Source organism: Podarcis tiliguerta, assembly GCF_965153285.1.
Source record: "Podarcis tiliguerta genome assembly, chromosome: 14".
NCBI lineage: Eukaryota > Metazoa > Chordata > Lepidosauria > Squamata > Lacertidae > Podarcis > Podarcis tiliguerta.
In genome coordinates, this window is record NC_139547.1 from 37,844,031 (window position 1) to 37,867,446 (window position 23,416).

Below are 23,416 nucleotides of genomic sequence, written 5' to 3' on the forward strand. Positions count from 1 at the left end.
GGGAAGTAGCAGCACCAGCAGCGGAAGAGATGGGAGATTCCGCTCCCTTCTAAGGCTCCTATCCTGAGCACACTTACCTGGAAGGAAATCTCTTTGGGCATCTGAGCAGTCGTAGAGAGGATTGTTCTCTGACGCTGGTCTTTTTACTGGCGGCGTTTCGGTTTCGCAAGTCTCCAAACGACGTTTAAAAGTTCTGTGCATCTGCATGTAAGTCAGTGGAGCAGACAGGTTTTCCTGTGCCATTTCATTACTCCGATACCTTTGCTGAAGCAACGTCTTGAAAACAAACGAGCCGCAACAGCAACATTTTGCCCGGTGAACCTGAACCAGCCTTAACCCCACTTCGAGCCTGCAATGTGAATCGTGGACGACATCGCTGTGCCGCTGAAGTCGCTGTGTCTCAGCCACGGCCCGCCCTCCCCTCCTTTATTTGCAACCGAGGGAGGTTGCCGTAATCCGGCTATTGCTTTTAAGTCAGGCACGGGGAGCCCACCGCCCGCCCCACGTTGTTTGACTACAAGTCCCATCATCGCTGACCATCGGGCCACCCTGACTGGAGCTGATGGGACTTGCGAGTCCCAACCACACATTGTCACTCTAATCTTTTCCTATTTCTATGCTGCGGTTCTCTCACACCCACCCACCCCGCCCCACTTCCCCTTATCTATAGAGAACTAAAAATGTAGAGCCGCACACTTCCGGTCTAAACCTCGAACAATTTCCCCCTCTTCCTTCCCGACGTAAAACAACACGTTGGAAGGCGACGCTTTCACAGCAAGGCCGCGGGTGGGTGGGGAGGCGGGAGGCGCGCGCCAATACCCGCGAACAACGGAGGCTTTCCGTTTCCATGGGGAGTTTAAGGATTCTGCGTGCGCGTGTCACTCTTCCAAGTTTTTATCTCTACGGCGTTGAGAGCCTGAGGCTTCATTCCCGTAGTAGTACGTTGGCTTCCCGCTTTGCGCATGTGCAGTGGGAGCCGCGGCTCTTTGACAGCGACTTGTCATGGCGGTTTCTTCGGCGGCTGTTCCGGCTGCGGTGCCGCTGGAGCACGAGAACCAGATCTTCCTGGACCTCTTCCACGACGACGGGCTGGTGGTGTGCGCCCGCGGGCTGGGCATCGACCGCCTCCTCCTGCGCTTCCTCCGCCTTTACTGCGAGCCGGCCAGGCTGGTGCTGGTGCTCAACACCAGCCCGGCAGAGGAGGTAGGCAGAGGCGCCGCGGGGCCCGGGAGGAGCTTCCCTCAGTCTCTGCTATTCGGAGAAGCTGCTCCGCTTCTCAGGGCAGGGGTCCTCACAAGGCAACGTGCAAAAAACACCCCCCCCCCCCAAAAAAAGACAAGCCCAGGCACGCAAACAAACATTGGGAAATGGAGAATCGCACCCCTCTCAAATGAGCTGCAAAAGCACCGGTCGAAAGAAAGACTTCTTGAAAGTTCCTTTAAAAGGCACTATATGCGGTGTTTCCCAAGCTTGCTCTTTTCGGACTACATTTCCCATAATCCCCAACCACATCAGATGTCAAAGAAATCAACAACTATCTGACGTTTAGAAGACATCTGAAGGCAGCCCTGTTTGGGGAAGTTTTTAATGACTGATGTTTTAATGTATTTTTAATATTTGGTTGGAAGCTGCCCAGAGTGGCTGGGGAAACCGAGCCAGATGAGCGGGGTATAAATAATAAATTTTTTATCATCGTCGTCATCATCATTATTACTGGTATTGCCAGCTACAGATGATGGGAGTTGTAGCCCCAAAACAGCTGGAGACCCAAGGTTGGGAGACACTGCACTAGAGCAAGAGAGGTGTGAACTTCATGGAGGATGATAATGGGGCCAGCACCGAAAAGGGCCTATTCCTAGTACACCTGCCCAGGGAGGGAGTTACTGGTTTGCGAGTGGTTTTTTTGTTCTTGTTTTTATTACGTATTTTGTGTTTTTTGCTTTGTGGTTTTATGCTGTGAACTGGGGAAAGTTGCCTGTGACTCAGACTGTAACTAAGCTTGAATACACGCATGTCATGAGTCCTGTGGAGTCATCTTGGTGGTTGTGTCAAGATAAGGAGTGAAAGGAGCTTGAAGGACTGGAGGCCAGTGTTTGGGGAGGAACACAGTGGGTTGGGATGGGCCTCAGGCCTCCTGAGACATCAGAGTTGCCCATGGGGATGCAGCAGTTGAGGAGGCTGATCCTGGGGAGGGACCTAGCGTTCTGTCATTCAGCCCAAACCAGTCTGGCCTCTCGCCCTGCCAGAGCCTTTTCTTCCTTTAATTCCTGCTGGCAAGCCTCTACCTCCAGAGAAGGTGCCAGGTGCCAAATCTAGTTTTGCACAGGTGCTGTCTCCTCCTCTTGTCACCTAGATCACAGAGATGCCAGTGCCTGCATCAGCTCAGGCCCAATCCACCAGAAGCAGTTCCCGTTTACCTGCCCAGTCAAAAGATGCCACACACTCTGCACTAAGCCATGCCTGCTCCACTCCTTTATCACAGGAGTCCGGGGACCAGTGTTTTAGCTTGCTTTGCCATGCCTTGCACCTGCTGCGCCTTTGGCCCTTGCTTAGTACCCTAGTGATTTGAGCATTAAAGTTTCTAAAGGTGAAGGGACCCCTGACCATTAGGTCCAGTCATGGCTGACTCTGGGGTTGCGACGCTCATCTTGCTTTATTGGCCGAGGGAGCTGGCGTACAGCTTCTGGGTCATGTGGCCAGCATGACTAAGCCGCTTCTGGCAAACCAGAGCAGCGTACAGAAACGCCATTTACCTTCCCACCGGAGTGGTACCTATTTATCTACTTGCACTTTGACGTGATTTCAAACTGCTAGGTTGGCAGGAGCAGGGACCGAGCAACGGGAGCTCACCCCATCGCGGGGATTCGAACCGCCGACCTTCTGATCGGCAAGTCCTAGGCTCTGTAGTTTAACCCACAGCACCACCTGCGTCCCTCATTAAAGTTTCTACTAGAAACCAAAATCAGAATGAAAGTAGATCAGTTCGTAGAACGTGAGACTCTTGATCTCAGGGTCATGGGTTTGAGCCCCACATTAGGCAAAAGTTTCCTGCATTGCAGGGGGTTGGACTAGATGATCCTTGTGGTTCTTTCCAACTGTTTTATGATTCTATGAATTTATTCATCCTGCGAGAGCCAAGGCAGTGCAAGTGAAACAACAGTTTGATTTTTCTCTGTTTATACCTGCCTCCACTGCTCATCCCATCCCTAAGGCCGCCACCCTGTGTTTAATTTTAGATTCTAATCTCCTTGGAGCAGGGACATGTTCTCTTAAACCAAGTGTGAGGAACCTTTGGGTCACCAGATGTTGCTGAATTACAACTCCCTTCAGCCCTCAAGAACATGGTCAGTGGGTGGACATTTTAGTTCAGCAACATCTGGAGGGACAAAGGTTCATTAAGCTCTGTAAAATAATTGTTTATTTTAAGCATTTCCTTCCCACTTTTCAGCTGACAAGGTCCCCAGGGGCAGGTTATGTAAGAGCAATATGAATAATGGGTTTTTAAAATAGCATTTCTTAAACAAAATTAATGCGGTCTATTTAAAGAGGTGATGGTGGTGGTATTTTGCCTTGCTAACTAGATGCTGCTTCCCTTATTCACAGGGCTGTTTGTTCTATAAGGCAGTGAAAATGTAAATAAAGCACAGGTGTCAGAAACTGAACAAATAAGAAACAATGGCAGATAAAACCAAAACTTGTATGAAATGACAGAAGAACCTCAGAAAACCAAAGGTGTATTGAAACCAAGCAGTATTCAATCAATATCTGATTCAGATGACTCTCCAGATGTTGATGAACTACATCAGCTCCAGCATGGCCAGTGACCACAGATCATGGGAATTGCAGTACAGCAACATCTGGAGGGGGAAAGGATTCCCCACACTTGATGTAAATGCAGATGCCCAGAGGGGGGCACCACTGAAAAGGCCCCGCTGCAGGTCTGTGCCAATTTGACCTGACATTAGGTTGGGAGGACCATGAGCAAAGAGCCCCAGGTGGTATCTTGCTCATATAATCCTATGAAACAATGAAATTAACTTTGTATACAATGTCATGCATTGTTAATTAAAGTTTAAATGCCAGGATCAGACTAAAAGTGCAGAAAAGCAAGACGTAACAAAAATAAAGTAAAGTAACAGCAACTTTTTAAAATGTCAGTTTTTAAAAGCAGCAGGTCAAGTCTTTAAGCTTCATCAGAATTATGATTTCATGGAGTGTTTGAGTCCGGGCAAACTTTAGGTGCTCAGCCGACTGCTATGCCTACCTTATTGCTGTGGCTCACTAGCTCTTACACATTAAGAAAGCAATGGAATTGGCATTTGTATTTTCAGCATGATTCAAAGCATGTTTACTCAGAAGTAAATATTGGTGATTCAGCTATCAGACAGTGCCTCATGTGCCCTAATGGATCTGAATGGTTGAAACTCAGAGCAGGAGCGTTTTGTTGGCAGGTCCCATTCATTACTGAATATTTAATATTGTATTTAATCATAGCTCTTGCACTGCTTCTTACTCTACATCCACACAAAGTATCTCCCTCCCCCCTTACTCTGCATTGGATTTTATTTTGGTTTTAGGAGTTTTTTATCGACCAGCTGAGGACTGATAACGTAGCTCATCTTCCTCGACGCGTCACAAATGAAATCGCAAGCAGCAACCGCTATGAAGTTTACACCCAAGGGGGTGTCATTTTTGCCACCAGCCGGATTCTGGTGGTGGATTTTCTGACCGACCGAATCCCTTCAGATCTTATCACCGGTAAGATCTTACCACGAGAGAAAACTGATTCGAACCCTCTTCCCCGCCCACCGCTCAGAATGTTAACGTAATCTAAGTCTAGGCTGAGAAACATGGCTTCCTCATGCTAACTCATGCACAATTCTGCAGATATAAAGTTTATTGCTTCTCATTGTTGAAATGGTACCTTGCTCTTCTACGAGTCTTCTGACACCTCAAAGACTGGGCTGATATCCACACCATACAATTAAAGCATTCATGGACAGTCTTGGGAACTGTAGTTCATTAAGGGTGCTGAGAATTTACCGTCCCCAGGATTCATGGGGGTGGGGGGGAGCCTTGACTGTTAAAGAGGAGTAAGACTGCTTTAAATAGATGCAGTGTCATAAAAACTTTATCCCACTAGAGGTCAGTATGACATAAAGCCTTGATTAGATCCTATGCTGAGCAAGCTGCAGATTTGTGACCAAGCCACGCAAGCGTCTCTGGAGTTTATCCTGCCTAGGGTTCAGTTTCCATATGCTGAGAACCAGCGTAGTGTAAGGGATACAGAGTGGGAAAGATGTGGAGAAGCTGGGATTCCAAGTTCAGCCTTGAAGCTCACTTAGGCACCTTGAACCAGTCTGTCTCCTTCAGTCTAACCACCTACAACAGGGATACGGAACTTCAGGCATGAAGGCTGAATGTGGCCTCCAAGCCGCTCTGCCTGGCTCTTGAGTCTCTCCTCAGAGTGTCACACCTCTCTCTGTCCCTGTCTGGTTTCCTCCTGGAGTGTTTCTGCCTGGCTGGAATTTGTCCTTCTGATAACGCCTTACTTCTTTGGCTGGAAAGGGGTGTGCGAATGTGTGCAGAAACTAGCCTAGTGATACAAAGGTAAAATTCACATATATTGCTCTGCCTTCTTTTGCCACTGGCCTTGCCCTTCGCTGAATGTGGGGGGAAAAGCTTCCTCATCTGCAGGATGGGTGCCAGGTAGAGAACCAACTATGCTACAATGGTACCTCGGGTTACATACGCTTCAGGTTACATACGCTTCAGGTTACAGACTCTGCTAACCCAGAAAAAGTGCTTCAGGTTAAGAACTTTGCTTCAGGATGAGAACAGAAATCGTGCTCCGGCGGCACGGCAGCAGCGGGAGGCCCCATTAGCTAAAGTGGTGCTTCAGGTTAAGAACAGTTTCAGGTTAAGAACGGACCTCCGGAACAAATTAAGTACTTACCCTGAGGTACCACTGTATTGTGATTACTCTCAACTATGGCTACACACCTTAAGGCCATCGCAGACAACAAGAAGCAAAGCATCTCCCTCTCACGCTCACCTTTGCAGCTCATGATTCTTCAAAATCCAGCAGTTAGTAACCTAGAAGACTGGAGCATCTGAGGTACCACTGTACTTGGAGCTTTGGGGAGGAAAGGTGGCAGAAACATACAGGGTTGTTGCCAATTTGCTTTTACTTAACAGTAGAGCCATTGAAATTAAGAGACTTAACCATGTCTATTCATTCCAGTGGGTCCACTCTGAGTAGGCTTACCATTGGAGAAAACTTACAGTATTAATAAACTGTACCTATTTTTAAAATCTGCTGTGGCTTAGGACACAGAAAAGGACGTCAGTAGCTGTATTCAGCTCTGTAAGTTAGTATGAAGCCCTTACCCTATTTAAAAATAAAAGAAAAAATCTTTTCCCTATAGAGTAGGGATGGGAAAACATTTTCATTCTGTAAGTTACTTTTCTTTCCGAAGGCCATGTGCCAGAGTTGGGCGGGGCCAGAGGCAAACGTGGGTGCAGCCAGAAAAGTAAATTTAACCTTTGTACCATAGGCAAGCTTCTACACACACACACACACACAAACACACACACAAACACAGCCCTATCAGTTATCAGAGTTCAAGGACACATTCCAGCTAGGTAAAAGCATTCAGGATGTTAAGGAGGGGCAAGGAAGGTTGGGGCCTAAGAAGAATTCCCAGGGCCTGGTAGAGAAGCCTGGGCGTCACATTTCTCGCATGGGCCTAAGGTTCCCCACTGCCTTATATAAGGAAATGACCAAGTGTTTAAAGGTGGATCTCCAAAAGGAAATGCAGTGGAAATCATACTATTTAGATAGGATTCCAATCCACCGTCTTCACATATCTTAGCATGTTGCAGAGGATTTTATTGTCTCCTTGTTTGCTTGTTGTCCTTTTGTTACCAAAAATGCCATTATTTCTTACGAATAGTTTAAAGCAACAGGGCAGCAGGCTCCCACTTTACCTGTATGGTTGGTTTTATTTCCAGTGTTCAGGTTGCAAATGCCATTGCACCATTGCTGCGTTCCGAGAACGCTCCTATAAATAAATTAAGGTTGGGGGTTCTTGCCATCTTTCTTATTTGGTTTGTTGTTTTGAGTAGAAACTACCTTTTCCTTGTTGTTGTTTAGTCGTTCAGTCGTGTCCGACTCTTCGTGACCCCATGGACCAGAGCACGCCAGGCACTCCTGTCTTCCACTGCCTCCCGCAGTTTGGTCAGGTTCATGTTTGTAGCTTCGAGAACACTGTCTAACCATCTCGTCCTCTGTCGTCCCCTTCTCCTTGTGCCCTCCATCTTTCCCAACATCAGGGTCTTTTCCAGTGAGTCTTCTCTTCTCATGGGGTGGCCAAAGTATTGGAGCCTCAGCTTCACGATCTGTCCTTCCAGTGAGCACTCAGGGCTGATTTCCTTAAGAATGGATGCGTTTGATCTTCTTGCAGTAATTGACACATTTTAAATTGTTGCAGCATTTTCACTGGAGCACCATTGAAGGTGGGAAAGATTTGAGCCCCGCTGAATTCCATCAGTGGGGAAAAAGCCGAAGGAAACTTAGATGGTGCCATGCTCTTTTTAATTGGTTGAACCTTTGAAACTCATGGCCTACTCTGCAAAATATCACGTCCTGTGCTTTATTCTTGTTTTCTTTGCTTTTCTCCTGTATGTATGACCCAAGTTTATTCGTCTTGTTGTTCTGCCAGGTATTTTGGTGTACAAAGCCCACAGAATCATTGAGTCTTGCCAGGAAGCTTTTATCTTGCGACTCTATCGCCAGAAGAACAAGCAGGGTTTCATTAAGGCCTTCACAGACAATGCCGTGGCCTTCAGTACTGGCTTCTGTCACGTGGAAAGAGTGATGAGAAATCTCTTTGTGAGGAAGCTTTACCTCTGGCCAAGGTGAGGCCATTCTTCCTTGGTAACTGGGCAGATGAATTGATCACACCCAGGGCAGATAATGTTGATCAGCAGCAATTATGCAAAAACAGAACCTCCAGGATCAGGAGCAGTATATCTTTGGTTTCCTGCTGCTGGCGACCAAGGAAAATGATAGGTGCTCCTAGACGTGCAAGGTGAGCAGTAAACAAGGCGGGCACAAGACTTTGTGCCGCCCGAGGTGAAGTGGACCAGCTGCTGCCAATCCATGCGCTGACCACTCCTGCTACCTTATCCTTCTGCTTTAGTCTGTCAGTGGTGGCAGAGTAGGTGTTCCCAAGGTTCTCTACGACTATCTAACCCTTGTCTTGTTCTGAGGGGCATCATTCATTTATTTGACTTATTAGTTGCTACAAAAAAAGTCTCTAAGCGGCTTCCAAAATGGGGGGAAAGCCAAAACGGAAGAATAGATAAAACATGGCATTTACTGTATTTTTCGCTCTATAAGACGCACCAGACCACAAGACGCACCTAGTTTTTGGAGGAGGAAAACAAGAAAAAAAATATTCTGAATCTCAGAAGCCAGAACAACAGGAGGGATCGCTGCGCAGTGAAAGCAGCAATCCCTCTTGCTGTTCTGGCTTCTGGGATAGCTGCGCAGCCTGCATTCGCTCCATAAGACGCACACACATTTCCCCTTACTTTTTAGGAGGGAAAAAGTGAGTCTTATAGAGCAAAAAAATATGGTAATTAAAACTGTCCCGATAACCCGGGGTTCAGCAACCTAAGGCCCATGGGCCAGAAGTGGCCTGTGGAGGTTGTATGACTGGCTCACGAGCCGCTCCTGAACCGAACCGCCCGCTTGCGTGCTGTGCTAAACCGGCACAGCGCAGCATGGGGACTCACTTCTGTGGTGCCAGAAATCCCGTCTGCGCAGATGCTGAAAATCGCAGGCAGGCGCGCTCACACACGCACGTGATCCGGCCCACGGAGGGATCTCTGCGGGACCGATCTGGCCCAGGCAAGCTAAACCTTGCTGACCCCGGCAATAACCCATAAACAAGCCCAGAAAAAACCCAAAAAGGCCCCACCAGGAGCACCATAGGAGTGAGGCATTGTGGGCAGGGAGCTCACATCTATTTTTGCCATTTCTTGTCCAGGTGGGGGGAAGAGGCTTGGGATTTGCGTGGCTCTCTTGACATCCTTCTCCCTAACACCAGCCTGCCTTTCTCCTCCCAGGTTCCACGTAGCAGTGCACTCCTTCTTAGAGCGGCACAAGCCCGAAGTGGTTGAAATGCACGTCAGCATGACCCCGGCCATGCGAGCCATCCAGACTTCCATTCTGGACATCCTGAACGCGTGTTTGAAAGAGCTAAAGCAGTGCAACCCGGCTCTGGAAGCAGAGGATCTGTCGCTGGAAGATGCTATCGGGAAAGCTTTTGACAAGGTAGCTCTTTCAACTGTCATTGTTTCTGTTCTTGGGCTTTTCTTATCGGCCTTTAGCGTTTTTTTATATGGGCACAGGCAATGCAGTCAGCGGCATTGGGGTCCTTGGCTGCTATGCCATCCTCAAAGGGCTGTGATTGTTCCCTGTGATGATGAGCACAGCTTTAAGAAGGAACTGGACAACCTGCAGCCTCCCAGATGTTGTTGGACTCCGACTCTCCTCATTCCCAGCCAATGTGGCCAAGGGTCAGGGATAACCAAGAGTATGCAGGATCAAGGCAGTGGCCCATCTAGTCCAGCATCCTGTTCTCACAGTGGCCAACCAGATGCCTGTGAGAAAACCCTCAAGCAGGATTTTAGCACAACAGCACTCTCCCTTCCTGTAGTTTCAGCAACTGGTGAAGCATTGCTCTCTCCAATAGAGAGCCAGCGTGGTGTAGTGGTTAAGAGCGGTAGACTCGTAATCTGGTGAACCAGGTTTGATTCCCTGCTCCTCTACATGCAGCTGCTGGGTGACCTTGGGCCAGTCACACTTCTCTGAAGTCTCTCAGCTCCACTCACCTCACAGAGTGTTTGTTGTGGGGGAGGAAGGAAAAGGAGAATGTTAGCCGCTTTGAGACTCCTTCGGGTAGTGATAAAGCGGGATATCAAATCCAAACTCTTCTTCTCTTCTTCTTCAATGGTTCTTGTCTAGCCATCCTGGCTAGAAGCCATCAGTAGCCCTCTCTTCCATGAATAATCCTCTTTTAAAGCCATTCAAGTTGGTGGCCTTCACAGCCTCCTGTGGGCGCCAGTTCCATAGTTTAACTCTGTGTTGTGTAAAGCAATGCATTCTTTTTTCTGTCCTGAATCTCCTTTGTTTTATCTGCCTGATGATGGGAGTTGTCGTCCAAAGACATCTGGAGGGCCGCAGGTTCCCCCTTTCCTGGTTTATGCCGCTGTTAACATTTGTTAACCATCACTCTCTGTGCTTTTCTGCATTTCCTTTCCTCTGGACATCACAGTTTACAATTCCCTCCCACCCCACGTAATATGTATACACAGCTGTAACGTATTGCATTGAAAGCAGCAGAGCATAGCTAGACAGCATCCCGATTCCATTGCACTTCCCATTTGGCTCACTCTTCTGAATCTGCTCAGAGATCATGGGCATCACTCAGTCAGGGCAGCAGTATTCAGCTTTGTAAAGAGATGGGGGATTATGTCTCATTGGACCCCTACAATGTCTGGTGTGGATTCCATTTACCTGTATCCCAGGTGTCTGTTTGCTCAGCTGGCTGCAGAATCATAGAGTTGGAAAGGACTGTGGAAGTTGGCTTGTCAAACCTTTTGCTCAGGGCACTCCAGTGAAGGAGTCAAACAGCTATGGTTTACCTAACTTGAGGAACTGCTGGAATTAATGTCTGGCTGCTTTCTGCCATGAGCCACTGAATTTCAGGTGGCTGCCTTCTTGGTGAAGAACCTTTTGGACTGACTCCACCCAGTTAGGCAGGAAGGGCTTTCTTGTCCAGCTGTCCCTGGCTCAAACAAGACTTGTGTGTACCCTGTCTTATCCTTGATGCCTGGCTTGTTCTTCGCTCCTGTTTCCTCATTTGTCCTTCTGGTCCTATCTTACACATAGGTTCCAACCACTGGCCTTGCTCCTGGCTCCTGGCTTGACTCAGTCTGCTTGCCCCCAGCCCAGCCCTGACATCTGCACATGTTTGGGGTAGTCTTGTCTGGATTATGAGCTCATATCTCTCCCCAGAGCTCAGCTCTGGCAATTTTAAGTGCATTCCGGAGCAGGATCCCGGCTCAGATGAAGGGCTTGGCTAGTTCACAAGGAGAGCAGAATAGTGAAATATTTCTCTTGCCTGTGGGCCAGCTTACAAAAGCACTGCACGTTGCTTGGCAATTGCAGATTCATTAATGGCAGGTTCCCTTGTCTTCATTAACTTGGCGATCTTCTTTCCAGATTGCAGAGCTGTGTTTTTTTGCAATGAAGCGATGCGGTCCTTTCTTTGGCAAAGTCTCTTGCATGTCACAGGCTCAGGCAGGCCAGAGCTCTCCAGTTGACTGTCCTCCCTTCCCAACAGCTGCACTTTGTTTAGGGGAGGAAAGTCTGCTATCTTTTTTTTTTAATGGAGGGATTTAGACATCTGTTAATAGTTTAACTGTGTTTTTACATAAAAGAGTGTTTTATTAGCTCTCCAAGACTCTGGCTGGCTCATTGTAAGCTTGTTAACAATGAAATAAATGTTCTTTTGTTTGGGCATTGTGTGCCAGGATCATAACATGGTTGGAATTGTTCTTTGTAAAAATCCATATATCTGTGCTGAACAGCCTTGATCTACTGACCCTGAAAGTGGAGGGGGAGATTTCTAGTGGAACCAGCTGTGACTTTAAGTGGGCAAGCTGGTGAGCCTCTCAAGACATGTTTGTTTAGCATTCATCCTGATTTGCTTGCACAAAAGCTTACGCAGAGGTTAGACCATGTCCGGTCTTCACTGAGCAGCAATTCTGATTTGTTTGTAGAACAGTTATACAACGAGCATTCATCCTGATTTGCTTGTGTGGTGTTAGTACATCTTCCCATTTAACTGTGCGTTCATCCCACACTTTTCAGTGCATTTCCTCGTGACTTTCCTAACTGCAAAAGTCTGTTGTTTTATTTTAAAGTGGATGTTGCACTAAGGTGATAGAGCATTTTAATCAGCATGCACACTTATTTCCGTGGAAAGCGCTATTGTGTATACTCATGTATTGGCAGACAATAAATTGATGGGACCCTCTCCGTATTTATAATAATGCACATAGAACTATTCCATTGTTGGGGGTGGGTTTTGTTTGTTTTGCTATTTTTGTGTAACCTGTTATATTAAAAATTATTATTATTAACACACATTGAATTCTATATAGAGGCAATAGAGTTCAGGCAACTCCCAGTTTATGCAGCGGTTATGTTCCAAGGCACCACACTGTCTAAGTGAAATTGCGTATATTTGAAACACCTTTGGAAAAGCCTGCAAACACCCTGCCCCACTCCCTTTCGTGACATTTTTGGGTCTTTTCTGGGTTCGGCACAATGCATGGTCGCACACATATCAGATAAACCTAAAATGGTCGCTGCCTGCCATGGGCTCCATGTATGAGAGTGAGAGAGTGGGTGCTGAGGGTCAGAAGGCAGGAATTATTGCCAGATTGTTCAGTTGTGTTCATGAGGACAAGAAACTTGTCTTTTTTATTTTAAAAAGACACAATACAGGATTCGGGTTCTAAAGCTGCTAAAAGTTTAGGAAGGCCTCTGAAGTTCACGTTCAGATCATGACAGCACTGTGTCAGCAGTTCTTTCTAATTTTATATTTCTAGACAATTCGTCACTATCTGGATCCTCTTTGGCACCAGCTGGGATCAAAAACCAAAACTTTGGTCCAAGATTTGAAGATTCTCCGTACTTTGCTACAGTACCTGACTCAGTATGACTGCGTCACTTTCCTTAACCTTTTGGAGTCCTTAAGAGCCTCAGAAAAAGCCTTTGGTCAGAATTCAGGTATGAGCAGTTTCTTCCCCACCCCCTTTATACAAAGGAATCAGTTGGGCTATTTAAAAAATAAAAGAAAGAGTGAAGTTTTAACTAAAAAAAACACACATGTGCATGAACGTTCCCAAATGTTTTCAGCCAGCCATAAGGCTGTAGGATTTACTGACAGTGAATATATTCAGCCTCCCACTGAACTTCTGTTCCTTGAAAAAGATCTGCAAATGTTCATACAGAAAACCTGAGTTGTTCTTTCTTCTTTGGTCAATAATTACATAAAAAGGACATAGCTGCAGAAGGAGGAAGAACCTCAGGACATGGAGACTGGGCTTTGAGCAGCTGGAGACGTTTGTCAGAAGTGTGGGATCTTTGTGCCCCCTGTATGGGCCAGTTTTACATGATCCTGGGGCCAGCCCTACTATTAGCCAGAGTGAAGGTTTCAACCCACCCACCCCCTTTCAGGCTGCTGATTCTGAAAAGAGTTCAGATCTCCACTTAGCCATGAAGCCTGCCAAGGGACTCTATGTCTCTCAGCCTAACCTACCTCACAGGGTTGTTATGAGGATAAAATGGTGAGGGGAGGAATAATGAGAAGCTTGAGCAACTTGGATGAAAGGTGTGATGATAGTGATAAGAATAATATAGTGCCTGGAGCTGGCCATATCATCAGCAGTGTCAAGTGAGAAAGCTTCTTCCTGGACTGAGAGAGGAAGTGGGGCTGTGTATGTTCCATCTTTGGTTACACTAGGTAGATTAAATCTGGGACATCAGGGCAAAATTACAGGACTAGATACATAGACTCACCCCAGTATAACAAGGCTGTGCTCTTTGGTCCACTTTAAAGTATTTAGGGCCATATTATATTGCTTGTTACCACATTTTAAAATATTTTTTTAATTTATTATTTATACCCCGCCCATCTGGCTGGGTTTCCCCAGCCACTCTGGGCAGCTTCCAACAGAACACTAAAATACAATAACCTATTAAACGTTAAAAGCTTCCCTAAACAGGGCTGCCTTCAAATGCACCAAGGCAGTGTGCTGGGCTGTTTTCCTGTGTGCCCCCCCCCAAAAAAAATAACCCCTTGTGAGGTAGGCTAGCTAGGTTGAAAGATGGAAATAAAAGCATGCTTCTTTCTTCAAAGTTGTTGTTTTTATCCCTGCAAAACTAATTTGAAGTGATAGAGAAAGAAGGGGGCTAAAGAAATTAGTGGGCATTTTGTAATTGCAATCACGGATATATATTTGTCTCCCTCCATCTGCTAGGTTGGCTTTTTCTCGATTCTAGTACGTCAATGTTTCTAAATGCTCGGGGCAGAGTGTATCGCCTCCCAGATGACAAAGAAAAGAAAAAAAGAAAAGCTGCCGAAAAAGCAGATATCGGAGGAGAAGGAAAAGGTACAGCAAAACCTTGTAATTTATTAAATAGTAATGGGTGCTTTTATTATGATGATGGCATCAGTGTACTTTGCAGGGTACGAGAGAGCATGTCCCTGCCTTGATAACGTTGTAATAATACTGTAAGCTTATTTCATGTTTCAGTATAAATGGCACAGTGATCAGAGAAGGGAGAATAGGAGTCTGATGTTGAACTCTGTGTTGACAATTAGCAAACTCTAAACACACACACACACACACACACACACACGTATTTACTTTATCCATGGTGATAACAGAGAGGATTTTATTAAGGCTTAATTTGGACATCACATGAACCCATAGTTAAAGAAGCATAACAGGAGTTTAAACTTTAGAGGATGTCTAAGTTAGCAAACCATGGTTTGTGATGGAGTGGCAAGCCAGAGGTGCCTTTGCAAGGCTTGATCACCTGGTGTCTCCAGTTAAAAGGATCTCTTTTATATTGGATGGAGCAATGGTCTGACTCAGTACACAATAGCTTGGTGGGTCTTCACTGACCAGTCACAGTTGCAGCCACCACAAGAGGCTGCTGTACTGATTCAGAATTTATGAATCTGAGGCTATGTGCACACATTCAAAGCATATAACACCTGCAAAGAATCCTGGGAACTGTAGTTTGTTAGAGGTGCTGGGATTTTTATCTCTCTGGGGAGGGGTAAACTGCAGTTCCCAGAATTCTTTGCAGGGGGTGGGGGCGTGCTTTAAATGTAAGGTATATATGCAGCCTGAGTGTAAGAGGCCAGAAAGCCAACAAGCAGCTCTAAATCATACAGTGCCGGATCCAGACCAAGTTAGGTCCCATTCAGTTAATTCATGCTCAGCTTGTGCTTTCAGCCTGGATGTTTGTTTGTTCAACGGGACACAATCTATCTATAAGTGCCAGGTGGATTCCCCAGCATTTGTAAAACGTCTGAGAAAGGTGTAATGAGAAATTCTTAATTCCCCACTCATCCACTGACTTTGTGTTCCAGACCAGAAAAGGGAGTTGATCCTGGAAAGCAACCCAAAGTGGGAGGCTCTTGGAGAAGTCCTGAAGGAGATTGAAATGGAGAATGCAAACAGTGAAGCTCTGGGTGGGCCAGGTGAGCTGGGAGGGGCAGGGCAGCGGGATGGGGGTGGGTAGAGGCAGTTATTGTTGCTGCTCTTGCTAGAGCTATTATTCACCAGCAATAATAATATAATACTGTACTTGTTACTATCATACTTGCAAAGCAGTTTTTCTTCTTCCCTAAGACTGTTCCCAACAAGAACCTTTATCTCAGTGACTTCTGGAACCTGCAGGATGTTTTGTGTATTATTTAGTTCAACAACGTCAACATTGATGCTGCTTAACATCCATCGGTGTGTATCTGACTAACATTTCCTTAGACTAGACCCCCACCCCCAAAATGAATAGGCCTAAGCTAGCCATATCCATCCATTTCAACCAGAGGTCACTTGGGTGCTGCTAATGCAGTGGTTTGACTTCACCCCCAGAGGCGCACTCGATTTTATCTCGAGACAGACAGATGCCAACTCTCAGTAGGCACTAATGGTCCTATTCAGCGTTGGTCCTAAAGCGGTCCAAGAGACCTGGAGCAAAGGCATTTGTAATCTTAGAACTCAAAGGTCACCTGGTCCAACCCTCTGCCAGTGCAGGAAATCTGCTGCCACAGCATCGCTGAGAAGGTGGCCTTCCAGCCTCGGCTTAGAAACCTCTAGTGAGAGAGAACTTACCATCTTCTGTGGACGTGTGTCCCATTGTTAAAGAGTTCTTCCTAAGGTTTTTAGCCAAAAAAACCTTTGATAGCTCAGTTTTGGGGTTGTGTAATATAGCAGGGGGAGGTTTTACAATAGGTTGGGAAAGAAGGGGAGGGTATCAGTTCTCTGTCTCCCTCTCCTGAAGCTTCCCCTGCTTCTGAGCCCCAAACAGAACACTACAGGGTGCCAGAGTCCTGGACAGGTGGTGAGGACACACTGCATCATTTTATTGTGGGTCCCAACATTTCCTTCCCCACCCCCTGCATTTTGGGGGGTGGGTGGGAATGGGTGATCAGTTCTACGCGCCATCCCATTACGGCAACCGTTTCTCAATTGCAGGTCGAGTGCTTATCTGCGCAAGCGACGACCGCACTTGTGCTCAGCTCAAGGAGTACATCATGGCTGGGGCAGAAGCTTTCTTAACAAGGCTGTATAACAAAACCTTTGGGAAGGACAAGGAAGCCACCGTGGCCTGCCTGAAGGACGGAAGGGCAGCCAAGGGCCGGGGCAACGGTGCCAGAGAACCACGGGCCAAGAAAGCCAGAACAGATTCCTCCAAACCGAAGAAGGCGAAGAAGCCAGAGCTGACCTTGACCCAAATGCTGAACAAAGAGGAGCAGGAGAACCTGGGAGAGGAAGAAGGCTGTGAGGAATTAAGCAGCAGCCAAGAGAGCGTTGGAGAAGCCAAGCCCGAAGACCTTCACCTGAACCTCTCCTCGGATGCCTATTATGGGATCTTAAAGGAGCCACTCACTGTGATCCACCCGCTGAACGGCTGTGGGGACCCCTACTCTCTCACTCGTGTCTTGCACGAGGTGGCACCAAGATATGTCGTGCTGTACGACGCGGAGCTGACGTTTGTTCGCCAGCTGGAAATTTTTAAGGCAAGCAGGCCTGGGAGGCCTCTGAGGTACGTTGAAACTTGGTGAGGAAAAGGTCACTGCTCAGGGCCAGAGCATCATCTCTGCATGCAGAATGTCCCGTGTTCAGCCTGCGGCTGTTTGAAAACCTCTCTGAAAACCTGGAGAGCTGCTGCTAGTCAGAGTAGGTGTGCTGGTCCCCAGGGTTAACCGTGCGGCAAGGTCCGAGTCCAGTCCGAGGTCGAGGGTGCAGTATAGGGACTGTCTGGCAAAGCTGAAGCTGGGTCCAAGGCAGGGAGTCGGGTGAGGTCAGGAGCTCTGGCAGAAGAGCAGGACAGGTGCAGGCAGGAACAGGTTACCAACAATGTTGCTCCCGCAACCTGGGACTGGGCTGGCTGGCTTTTATCTCCTCCGAGGCATAGGGCGGCCCCGGTCCACAGGTGACTCGCCTCTCCTGACCTGGAGGCAAGCACTCCTCCTGCAGGAACTTAGTTCCCTCCGCCTCTCTGCCCTGAGCCTCTGCAGTTCAGGAGAGGCTGGAGGGTTACCGGACCCAGAGGCAACCTCAGCTTCCTCTGACAGGGCTGAGAGTGGAGCACCTGCAGGCGATGGGTCCTCCATCATCTCAGGAGCCAGAGCAGACTCAGCTGGTGCCTGCACCTGAGGATCCAGCACAGGTGAGGACCCTTCAGGCTCAAGTCCCAGCCCCGGTTCAGCTGGTTCTGGAGGCGGGGACTCCTGTGCAGGCTGGGATTCCTCAGGTTCAGCCTCCAAGTCTGAATCCCAGGCCATCACAGTAGGCAACACTCAGCCAAGTAGACCAGTCGTCTTGACACAGTATGTAGGGCAGCTTCCCATGTCCCTGTGAGGGAGAACCTCCCAAAAGGGATTGCTTAGAATTGCGCACTACTAGACATGACTGCTAGGGTTCTGCCTCTATGGTCATTGGCCGTATGTCTCCAAATAGCAGTAGCTGGGAATAGAGGTAGAGAGCTGCCGCTATCAAATCCCACTTCCAAGCTTCCCATCAGCATCTTGTTAGCCACTGTGAGAACTAGATGCTGGAATCGATAGACTTTGGGCCACTGTCTTCTGGATTTGGAGAGGTCTTTGTGTCTTGCCTTGCAGGGTTTATTTCCTTATCTATGGAGGCTCGACAGAAGAGCAACGCTATCTTACTGCACTACGGAAAGAAAAGGAAGCGTTCGAAAAACTCATTCGGTAAGGTGCATCTTGCATGCTGCCCTTGGAAAATGTTGGCCTTTCAAAGGAGGAGCCAGGCACCCACTGCCAAGGTTCTGGGGTCCCACATTCTGCCCAGAGATGCCAGCCCTGCAGTGTCAAACAATATGTATTTTGCTTCCGCAGGATAAATCTCCCCCTTTTAAAGCTGGCAGAATTGTAAAGCTAATTCTGGTGGAAGCCGGTTCTCTGCCAGATCTTCCCCTTCTGCTGGCATATTTCTAGCTGCTCGAAAGGCAGAGACTGCACATTGGTTATCCTATTGTTGCTATGCAGCTCTGAGCTCTGGCTTGTTTCATCTTCCCCCACCCACTCCAAGTGTTACCAAGGTAGCAAACTTATGTAAGCAGCTGAATACCGTGAAAGATCGTTATAGACTTATATAATAAAAATGTCAAATTTGCAAAGGGGGGAAAGAAATGTTCCCTTGTATCCAGAGCAAACAACAGAGCCTTGTGACACCTTGAAGATTAACAGGTTGGCTGCTGCAGGAGTTCATGTGGACTAGTGCCCACTTCATTGTCCTTGGGAAGGGACTGTGCATCCAGCGACAGAACACATTTTTTTGCGGGCAGAAGGTCCTAAGTTCAGCTTGGGGCATCTCCAGCTAAATGGGTCAGGTAGAAAGTAGTGGGAAGAAACTCTTCTTTGCCTGAGACCTCAGATATTTCTCTACCAACCAGAGCAAACTGACAAAGAAGTCACAAAATATGTAGTAAATTGGACAAAAAGCAGTCTGATACAGTCACAGTATTAATTAAGGACCAGCAGCATATTTGGCTATCCCTCGAGTTTCCCAGTCATGGTTTTTAGGGGGCAGCGGGGAAGAGAGTTGTCCTCAGGAGAGGGGGAAAAGTGTTTTTTCCTGTTTTCTCCCTCTCCAGGCCATCACATCCCTAGCTGAGCCCCCTCAAAGCTATTAAAGATTCTTTCCCTGAATATTTAGTTCTCATTTTAAAAATAAACATTTTACTTGTAAAGATATGAAGCAAAGTCTTTCAGGCAGAATTTTAACAGATTGATTTGCAAGAAGCAAACCTGTTCCAGTTTTCTGGCTAAATGAAACTTAAAATCAGATAAATACAAAATAAAAAAAAGGCAAAGCATACCCCGGAAACAACCTCCTCAAATGTTATTAATGTTGTTCTATGTTATTTATTTAAAGAGCAATCCTAACCCTTGGTCGGTGCTGCTGCTGGGGGATAGGATATAGCAGAGGTTCCCTCTGCCAGGCTCCCTTGGGTTCAGCCATTGGGGCATGTGCTACTGCCAGTAGCATAAGTCCCCCAAACAGAATGTTCTGGAGCTGGACCAAGGCCAGTGATGGAGCCACTGGACTTAAAACTGCCATGTTTCCTGTTGAGGGCTCCACTCTGGGTCTCTGTGCTGTGCCAGCCTGAGAGCTGGCAGAGCAGAAAAGGAAAATAAGCTGCACGCACACACACAGCCACTTCCCTCCTGTTTGGCAGGAACTAACAGGGCTGCAGATCTGGTGGGGAATCTGCTGCTCTGTCTTCTCTGCACTGTATAGGATTGCTCCTTTAGTCTTGTTATTGCTGTTACTAATTTATATTATATCCTGCCCTTCCTTCCTGCACTGCCTGGTGTAACGTCAGAAATGGGAACAAGTGTTTATTATATTTTCTGGCGATCCGGAACCAGGGCTCCAATGTCTTGCCGTGGTTGGTGGAAGCACAGTTAAACTATGGAATAGGATCCCTCAATATACGGCGATGGCCGCCAACTTAGATAGCTTAGTGGCTGCTAGTCAGGATGCCTGTAGACTATCTCCATGCCTCTGAACCCCTTTCACTGAGGAAATAACATCAAGGGATGTCCTGTTTGTGGAAATTCCCTAAACTGATTGGAGGGAGAGGTACTGCTGTAGGTTTTGCTCCAGCTCGGCAGCAGGAAGGTTTTAGAATTTTAACGCATCCATTCTGAGGAAAATGCCTCAAACATTTCTGATCATAATTCTTGTTTTTCAGTGAGAAGGCCAGCATGGTGATCCCTGAAGAAAGGGAAGGAAGAGATGAAACAAACTTGGATCTAGTAAGAGATGCAACCCCAGCAACTGCTTCCACTGATACGCGCAAAGCAGGTAAGTTCTTGATATCTATGGGACTATTTTAAAACACACCTTTCAGGTCTTTTGAGCTGAATTTTCATGGACATCTTCAGTGTAATGATCTTCTATTGTGGTCAAATGGTGGGCTGCCAGATCATTTAGGGGCAAACTCAAATGGCCTCTGAATTTCACAGCTCTGAATAGTGAAAGGAGAACATTTTGCTTATTTTGGGGGGGAGTGGGATTTACCATGGGGGGGGGCTCACCCCAACAGTAGCAGCCTCCTTCAGTTTCTAAAAAACTTCATTTTGCTGCTGTCACAAACCATGGCAGAGCTTTCCTCTGAACAGACCGGCTGCTGTTTTCTTTACTTCATAATGCTCCAGACATATTATTTCATTCTTGGGAGGTGGAGGATGGTGACCACACGCCCCATGCCCTGGAATGATGCTGTGTCTGAAGCATTCTTGGGGGGAAGTAACTAAGGGTGGGCTGGCAAGAGGGAGCCTCTACTCCTATTATTATTACCTTGTATTTCTTAGTCGCCTTTCATCAAAAAGTCCCAAGGGAGGGGGGCTGTTACAGCATATAGAAAGCCAATATTGTATATGAATATTTTAGATTGCCTTGTTAAACCGCTTAGAGGTTGGTAAACCGTTTAGAGACAGAACTGCAGCTAGGAAGCTAGGATCCAGTGGGTCTCACTTGTCAGCAGAAAGACCAGTACAGTGGTACCTCAGGTTAAGTACTTAATTCGTTCTGGAGGTCCGTTCTTAACCTGAAACTGTTCTTAACCTGAAGCACCACTTTAGCTAATGGGGCCTCCTGCTGCTGCTGCGCCGCCGGAGCACAATTTCTGTTCTCATCCTGAAGCAAAGTTCTTAACCTGAGGTACTATTTCTGGGTTAGCGGAGTATGTAACCTGAAGTGTCTGTAACCTGAAGCGTCTGTAACCCGAGGTACCACTGTATGTCCTCTCTTCCCTGATTCCTTTTGCTTTGTTTAGGTGGCCAGGAAGAGAGGGGCGTGCCGCAAAGCATTGTTGTGGACATGCGCGAATTTCGTAGCGAGCTTCCATCTTTGATCCACCGTCGCGGCATTGACATTGAGCCCGTAACCTTGGAAGTCGGTGACTACATCCTCACCCCCGACATCTGTGTGGAGCGCAAGAGCATCAGCGATCTCATTGGCTCCCTGAACAGCGGGAGGCTTTATACGCAGTGTGTCTCCATGTCTCGCTATTACAAGCGCCCCGTCCTTCTCATAGAGTTTGACCCCAGCAAATCCTTCTCCCTCACTCCCCGGGGATCCCTCCATCAAGAAATCTCGAGCAATGACATTATATCCAAACTCACCCTCCTCACTCTCCATTTCTCCCGGCTTCGATTCCTGTGGTGCCCCTCTCCGTACGTGACGGCTGAATTGTTTGAGGAATTGAAAAGGAAGCGTCCCCAGCCTGATGCAGCTACAGCCATGGCTGTCACAGCAGATTCAGAAAGCCTCCCCGAATCGGACAGATACAACCCGGGTCCCCAAGACTTCTTGCTCAAAATGCCCGGTGTGAATGCCAAAAACTGCCAGGCCATAATGAATCACGTTAAGAGCGTTGCAGAACTCGTAACCCTTTCTCAGGACAAGTTGGCTGAACTTCTGGGCAATGCTGGCAATGCCAAACAGCTTTATGAATTCATTCATTTGCCCTTTACAGAGGCCGTTTCTCAAGGGAAAAACAAGAGGTGATAAATTGGAGTGCCTTGGCTAATTGCTGTCATGTCTTAGAGCTGAACTGCCCAGTCAGAAAAGCTATCTGCTGTGATCCTCTGGGAACTAGACCACTTCAGAATACAGGTAAAGATGTTAACATGATGGGATGCTGTCCTGTAGCCAAAGCAGCCCGCCTGTGGAAAGCTAGCACATTGAGAAGGATAGCTTTCTGCTTGACACACTAGGTTTCCACACCCAAGGATTTCATTTCAGTGAAGTGAAACACTTCACACCTGTGATCTCCCCTTGCCATATCCATTTTCTGAATGGGATGATTAGTTCCAAATGGTACAATGCCTTGGGAAGTTTTAAGAGGCTCTTATCAGCCTAGAAGCTTTTAAATGAAGTGTCTTAAAATTATAATTACAGGTTAATGAATAAAACTAGGTAAAAAAATGCTAGCAATCAATTTTGTATGATGGTGAAATTCTTGGTTGGAGGACCATGGGACACACTGTATCACTCTTTATAAATGAATATTTTGGAATTAAAATGCGTGTGTCTGAGTTGATCGTCTTTTGCAGGCATAAACGTGTGGGGTACATTCCAAGCTTACTGGTATTAGGTTTCATTTCCAGAAACTACTCCTCTCTTCAAGGAACTGATTAGAACAGAAGGGGGCTAACTTCTTTGCCTTTGTTTGCTTATTTACAAGAATTCCTGTTCCATCTGTTTCATGAGTCACTCTGTCTCTGGTGTTCAGGCTGTAGGTGCCGTGGTTTATGTAGCCAAAACTGCATCACCCATGCACAAGAGGATAGGATCAGCAGGCTTGGCAAGAGCCTCAAGGCTTGCAGAAGTAATGAAAACATGTAGGGGGTCAAATTGGGGGGGGGGGGAGAGACAACCCAATAGGGGGGCTGCGAATGCTAGCTGACAGGTGGGTGGGGCTGGAATCCTGAACAGCAGCACTCACCCTGCAGTGTTTTGCCGCAGCTCCTGCTTTTGTATTCACAAAGCAAATCTCAGAATCCTTTAACAATTATGGCATTACTGATTGGTGTTTAAGCAATCCAAAGTCTGCTGTCGTAGTTAAGAACCTAGCCAGCACCTTGCAGATCAGACCGAGGTCTGCCTGGTCTAGCATTCCTTTGGAAGGATGTTGCTAGCAATCAGCAAACAGGAGCTGTTCCAGATGCAATTGGTCAGTGGTCTGTGGTTTGCTTTTTTCCGTTGCAAAAAAATCAATTCTCATTGAATTTGCTTCAATGGGAATTTTTGACATTACAGATTGCAGGAACAAAGAGCCTCAATTGATTAGAGATTGCAAGAGGGACAATAGCTTATATCCACCTTAACACACACACACACCATCCTCATCCAGATTAAGTGTCTTGCATTTGCAATTTGTGTGTGTCAGAGGAAAACTAGGGAGTGCAGAACTCTGCAGCTAAGGTCATGTGTAGTTTCCAATTTTAATTGCAAATACCAAAATGTGAAATTTCCAGTTTTAAGGCCTGGGCAA

General features: G+C 47.0%; 1 protein-coding gene across 2 annotated transcripts; it reads left to right on the forward strand.

Annotated features, from left to right (window-relative positions):
• The first annotated feature begins 4 nt into the window (after positions 1 to 4).
• On the forward strand, positions 5 to 22,444 carry ERCC4 (ERCC excision repair 4, endonuclease catalytic subunit). 2 transcript variants are annotated; one of them, XM_083412534.1, is made up of 11 exons: positions 5 to 1,203; positions 4,578 to 4,758; positions 7,725 to 7,920; positions 9,136 to 9,343; positions 12,691 to 12,871; positions 14,125 to 14,256; positions 15,249 to 15,359; positions 16,357 to 16,927; positions 18,006 to 18,098; positions 20,108 to 20,220; positions 21,194 to 22,444. In XM_083412534.1, exons 1-11 carry the CDS (start codon positions 1,003 to 1,005, stop codon positions 21,925 to 21,927), a joined length of 2,721 nt encoding a protein of 906 aa, XP_083268660.1. In that variant the 5' UTR covers positions 5 to 1,002; the 3' UTR covers positions 21,928 to 22,444. The 2 variants fall into 2 exon arrangements, with proteins under 2 accessions (XP_083268660.1, XP_083268661.1); XM_083412535.1 differs by having other exon boundaries at positions 69 to 207.
• Positions 22,445 to 23,416: the final 972 nt, after the last annotated feature.